This window comes from Podarcis gaigeae (genome assembly GCF_964106915.1).
Source record: "Podarcis gaigeae genome assembly, chromosome: 13".
Classification (NCBI taxonomy): Eukaryota; Metazoa; Chordata; class Lepidosauria; order Squamata; family Lacertidae; genus Podarcis; species Podarcis gaigeae.
In genome coordinates, this window is record NC_139689.1 from 5,771,282 (window position 1) to 5,777,615 (window position 6,334).

The 6,334-nt window shown below is 44.0% G+C and overlaps 1 protein-coding gene across 2 annotated transcripts; it reads left to right on the top strand.

The window, feature by feature from the left end:
* Positions 1-762: 762 nt before the first annotated feature.
* LOC310829087 (histone H4) lies at positions 763-5,790 on the top strand. 2 transcript variants are annotated; one of them, XR_014557122.1, is made up of 2 exons: positions 763-1,293; positions 4,558-5,790. XR_014557122.1 is itself a non-coding variant. In XM_083707264.1 (1 exon), the coding sequence occupies exon 1, from the start codon at positions 781-783 to the stop codon at positions 1,090-1,092; it is 312 nt and encodes a 103-aa protein (XP_083563390.1). In that variant the 5' UTR covers positions 763-780; the 3' UTR covers positions 1,093-1,294. The 2 variants fall into 2 exon arrangements, 1 of the variants encoding a protein (XP_083563390.1); XM_083707264.1 differs by lacking the exon at positions 4,558-5,790 and having other exon boundaries at positions 763-1,294.
* Positions 5,791-6,334: the final 544 nt, after the last annotated feature.

A 6,334-nucleotide genomic window follows, 5' to 3' on the forward strand; every position in this document is an offset into this window, starting at 1 on the left:
CGTGTAAATACTGTATGGGGAAAGACATGTATCCTTGTACTTCTGCCACAGAAGCGAAAGCTAATAGCGTAAAAGGAGACCAGAACGTCGTTAATCGAGGCAGCACCCAATGCCTTATTGTTATTTTTTAAATGTATGGACTCAGGCTGATCGTTATCTTAATTTAATTGTGGGCTAAGGGAGTGGTTTACAAGAACCATGCAATGAAAGACGCCAGATGGATTAGATGACCATTGGGATCCCTTCCAACTCTACCATTTTATAATTCTACTGCGACATAAACCTCTGAAATTTACAGTATGCTTTTCTAATTCCTGCTCCTCACAATTTTGCAAATGTTAGGATAAGAGTTTTCAGGTTCTGTTTTACTCTTTTCCCCGCCTCTACGCTACTATTTTGTTTTTCCATTCTGTTCTGCGCCATTTCCAGATTACAATACTGTACCAGTACTTAGTATCACCGGACAGAATCATAATTTTGTAAATTATGAAACGTTTCTATAACTCTCCTGGCTGCACTATCCTCCTCAAATCAAAGGCACATATCTGTTTGAGGAGATAGTTCGGTTTTGATTGGAGATTTTAAAATGCCCAGAAGCTGATTGGTGGAAAGTATAGCCTATAGCGTTATGGAGTTTGGAAAGGGGGCGTGGCTCAGTCAAAGGCTAACATGTCCCTCTTCAGTCTTCCCTCTGGTCGGACCTTGCTGTATAAAAGAAGCAGCTGCGCTACTCTTTGCTTACTTCTTTCTTGAAGAGCACAGAGTGTTGTCTTTGTCACCATGTCTGGTCGTGGGAAAGGCGGGAAAGGTTTGGGCAAGGGAGGCGCCAAGAGGCATCGCAAGGTGCTTCGTGACAATATCCAGGGCATCACGAAGCCTGCGATCCGCCGCCTGGCTCGCCGTGGCGGAGTCAAGCGCATCTCGGGCTTGATCTACGAGGAGACCCGTGGCGTCCTGAAGGTCTTTCTGGAGAATGTAATCCGAGATGCCGTGACTTACACTGAGCATGCCAAGAGGAAGACTGTGACCGCCATGGATGTCGTGTACGCTCTGAAGCGCCAGGGTCGTACTCTGTACGGCTTCGGTGGCTAATCGGGATACCAAAACTATATTACAAACGAGCTCAAAGGCCCTTTTAAGGGCCGCCCACCTTTTCATGAGAAGAGCTGACACAGTTTGGGTTGCTAAAAGCGTTTTTTTGCTTAGGTAACCTTGGTTATCGGAAGTTTATATGAACTGCTTTGGAAAGCGCAGTAAATGCGTGGGATTGTGCCAGACTTGCCCAGTAATGCGGTGAGGCGATTTAAATCAATGCTGGGATAATTGTCATTAACAGCAGCAGCAATACTGGTAAGTAGACGTGGGAAACGTAGAAAAATTGTGATCTGGGAGAGAGCACTAACCTAAAAACGGGCTAGGAGGGCAGCAAAAATACCGAGACTACAAGACTGTCTGCGTTGTCTTCATATTGATATTAACAACTTTGTCTCTTACCCCAAACTTTAGAAGCCAATAGCGTGTCTAAAAGATACAAAGTGGTGTTAGGTGGATGAAGGATGGGAGAACAGGTGATTTCTACACTTTGTGACCTACGTAGCTGCCGGCTCCACTATTCCGGGATCAGCTTGGAGCGAGCCATCTCCACGCAGTTTATTGCCCGGGGTTTACCTTCCTCTGCTATTAACACCGCACCCCGCTCCAAAGCTGCATTGCGGCAGGCAGCTCCTGTTTCCAGAGCTTTACTCTGCAGCATTGCTGGGTGAAAAGAAACCCCTTGCCTTACTACACGTTTCGGGTGCAAGAATGTGCATTTCTTTGTAGCAGGAACCCCCCCCCCATCATTGAGTTTGTACAAACTTCACACACACTCACACACTACATACGCTACGCTTCTGTTATAAATTCATAGAAAATCAACCACACATCGGATTTGCACTGTTCCACTTTAATTTTACTCCATGAAGGAAGGACTACAAAATGGGGAAGGTTTGATACAGGCCAGCCATAATCCCTTGAACATCCCAGCACATCCACAGGAGCCCTGCCCAGTTGCTATGCCAACCCTGATGGTCCTAGACAGAAGACAATCAAGATCACAAAGAACTTCCATATGGGAGTGGATTCAGCATGGGCTGGAACAAAGGACAATGATCAGATCTTCCCTCTGGGGGCAGGAAACTGCCAACTCCCCTTTGTCTCCTGGAAGTGACTCATGGGGAGGGGGAGAGAAGGGAATCAGCCAGGTGACAGGTCACTCAGGTTACCACCAACTCCTCCCTCAACCCCTCCTTTCTGTAATGTATGCAAGATGTTTCTGGGGGTGGGCTTGACCTAGGTCTTGCACACCATCTTTCTGGGTCTTTCCTCTCACCTGCAAGTGAGGGGAGCACCCTGTCACGACAGTCTTTCTTCAATAAAGACCAAGCCTACAGGCTGCTGATTTGCTTCAATTTACCCTGGTTGGTGTCTTTACTTTTTGTCCAAGGGAGCCCTAAGATTTTTCCGGTAACATCTTAAAGGCAGCCTTGGAAGCGCAGCAAACTCTTTCGGGAAATTGGTGATTCATAAAAGAGCCTGCGGAGGGGCAGGGGGGTTTCGCTGCTCAAAGGAAAACGTGAGGCTTGCAGCCAAACCTTGCTTTCTATACACTACTCACCTTTAGCTTCCGAGAGACGGCGCTGATTGGATGAGAATGGAACTCGCTCACCAATGAAGACGTGGTTTGATCGCCCTAGCCAATCAGAATGCTGATTCCGGAAATAACCAATAAGGTTCCCCCTAAAGAAACGTCTATGGAGGTTTTTAAGCAGAGGTTGGATGACCATATGTCATGAATGATCTATCTGAGATTCCAGCATTGCAGGGGGTCAGACTAGATGTCAAAGAGAAAAAGAACTACCAGACTGTTAGAAGACATCTGAAGGCAGCTTTTTTAAAATAAATATTTATTAACAGTTTTTTTCTTTTTTATAATTACAATACAGAAAAACAGTATAACACATGTCTTAACATATTTTCTTAACTTCTTTGGACTTCCTCACATCTCCCGCTCCTGCGTTCCTTAATATAAAATTTTAACCAGCAATTTATCACCTTATTTCCAATCTTATTTTCTAATTTTCCAATTGTGTCTCTAGTTTTAGATATCATTTATCCAAACCTTAAAAATTTAAATTTAGGCTAATAGTTATCCAAAGTTTGTCTTTTCTTAAATTTAACTTATCTTCGTATTTCACTTCATCTAGCTTAATGGTGCCATGTTATTTATAATCTAGCATCCTTCTTAACATTCATACAATTTACAATGTTTCTGTAGGTAGGTCTTAAATTTCTTCCAGTCTTCTACCGTCTCCTCTCCCAGGTCTCGGATTCTGCTGAAGGCAGCTTTTAATGTTTAATAGATTATTGTATTTTAATATTCTGTGGGGAGCCGCCCAGAGTGGCTGGGAAAACCCAGCCAGATGGGCAGGGTATAAATAAATTATTATTATTATTATTATTATTATTATTATTATTATTATTATTCCTTCCAAATCTACGATTCTGTGATTCTATGAAATGGCTAGCTTACCTCCTGGAAACAGAATAATGAAGGCCGCCATTCCAGCACTGGGAAAACTGAGGAGCAGAGCTCACTCGAATGGCTCTGCAGCAACAGACCAGCAGCATCAGGCCTCCTCTCTCTCAAATGCCATTAAGGGGCAGCCATTTCATCAAGATACCTCATTGGCAGAGATAGGAAGCAGAGATCATTACATCCACTTAGCCTAAGGCAGGGGTAAGCAAACTAAGGCCTGGGGCCCGGATCCAGCCCAATCGCCTTCTCAACCCGGCTCACGGACGATCCGGGAATCAGCATGTTTTTACATGAGTAGAATGTGTCCTTTTATTTAAAATGCATCTCTGGGTTATTTGTGGGGCATAGGAATTCGTTCATTCCTTCCCCAAATATAGTCCAGCCCCCTGCATGGTCTGAGGGACAGTGGATCGGCCCACAACTGAAAAAGGTTGCTGACCCCTCACCTAAGGCCCCAGCTACTGCCTCCAAACTATGCCTGCTGGTCAGGAGGATTTTGGCCATCGCATGGGAGAAGAGAGTCTCAAAGATATGCTCTCCCAAGCCCACAATCCCAGCATGGTCCCACTCCTGTCTCAGCGACTTTTATTTATTTTATTTTCAGTTTAATGTCTTGGCGACTTCTATGCTGGCTTGGAGATGTCCACAGAACTAAAGAGGGCAGGTTCCCCAAGAATGTGCTCTGTGGGGAGCAGGCTTCAGGCACCAAGTCCGTTGGCAGACCAACTCTGCATTACAAAGATGTCTGCAAGGTTGACATGAAGGTTGGCAATATCAACCCCGCTGTGTGGGAATCCCTTGCAGACAACCACTGGGTCTGGAAATAGTCTTGTTGTGCATCCACAGAAGGAATGTTTAGGGAAGCTTTTAATGTTTAGTAGGTTATTGTATTTTAGTGTTTTGTTGGAAGCCGCCCAGAGTGACTGGGGAAACCCAGCCAGATGGGCGGGGTATAAATAATAAATTATTATTATTATTAGGAACGACTGCAGTGAGAAGAAACGCCATTGCACATCTGCAGCTGCAAAACTGGATGCCTTCATCTGCAGCAACAAAACATGTCTCTCCCGTATTGTCCCTACAGCCACAGCAGGCACAGCAACCTTCAAACAGTTCGATTTCACCACCAATAGTGCTCTCCTCCATCTTCTCCCAAGACAGACGGATGCCAACAACAGGCAAATATGGGAACAACTGTCTAGAAATTGGTGCCTGAGTTTATTCTCCTCTTCCCTCCTTGTCCCTTTTTCCTTGTGTGTTCTGTTTTTTTTTAAAATGGTCTGTTTGTTTATTTATTAGAATGGAAGCATGCAGGTAGCAAATGCCTTGTTTTGATTCATATAAGCCAGTCTGGCAGCCTTTTTTGGATGAAGAGCAGGGGACAAATGCTCTAAATAAGTAAACAAATAAAGATGACCCGTTTCAAATCCTCGCGTTTATTTTTAACTCCATTTTTGTCAACCCCTCCACCCCCAAGCTACCCTCGCCCCAGGGTCGTAAGCAACAGCTGCCCATAGCCTACAGGGAATGATGTTGAATCCTGTATTTTTAAAATAGTTTTATTTATTAACATTCTTATGTTACATCGGTAAACATTGTCATATTACATCACAAGGCTTATTATAATATAATTTTCAGCATGTATACAAAGTTTATATACAAAGTTTATATACCCGTTGTTCAGTCCCAGCTCCTGTCAACCTGGCAGTTCAAAAGCACCGCAAAGTGCAAGTAGATAAATAGGTACCGCTCTGGCGGGAAGGTAAACGGCGTTTCCGTGCGCTGCTCTGGTTCGCCAGAAGTGGCTTAGTCCTGCTGGCCACATGACCCGGAAGCTGTCTGTGGACAAATGCTGGCTCCCTCGGCCTATAGAGCGAGATGAGCGCGCAACCCCAGAGTCGGTCACGACTGGACCTGATGGTCAGGGGTACCTTTACCTTTACCTTTATATACCTAAAGAAAAGAAACAAGGACAAAAATCTATTTCAAAATCATATACAGTGGTACCTCAGGTTAAGTACTTAATTCGTTCCGGAGGTCCGTTCTTAACCTGAAACTGTTCTTAACCAGAAGCACCACTTTAGCTAATGGGGCCTCCTGCTGCCGCTGGAGCACGATTTCTGTTCTCAGCCTGAAGCAAAGTTCTTAACCTGAAGCACTATTTCTGGGTTAGTGGAGTCTGTAACCTGAAGCGTATGTAACCCGAGGTACCACTGTATGTACCAACACTTTGGGCTTCCTGTCCATTCCGTTGTATATTCCTTTTTTTTAATAAATGAATGTACTCTTATTATTGTATATTTATTTATATTTTATCTAATACATCCCTATATCAATATATACCCTTGGTCTTATTTCTCAACTCAGTCTCTCTCCAGCGTCAATCGAATGCTAGCATAGATAGCAAACGTTTGCTGTATTTTTGAACATATATCTTATATCTATCCCACTTTTCCGTAATTTTTTGTTTTGAATTGCCTCTCAGGCTATTTGTCAACTGCTCCATTTCAGCAAATTCTTGTAGCTTGTTATGCCAAACCATTATTATCGGGACTTCTTCTTCCTTCCACCCCTTTGCCACCAAAGTCCGAGCTCCAGCCGTTGCATGAATCCTGTATTTAAATTATTTGTAATTCGATGGAAGTCTGTCCCTTGTTCAGAAAAAGTAACAGCTGTTGTAGCCTCCCTGTGTTTTAGCCACAACCACACACCCCTTTCCCACCGCAAAATATTGTGGAAAGTTTGGCTGAAACAGAA

Coding starts and splice junctions, on each gene's coding strand:
- LOC310829087 (XM_083707264.1), top strand. CDS start 781: ATGTCTGGTCGTGGGAAAGGCGGGAAAGGTTTGGGCAAGGGAGGCGCC.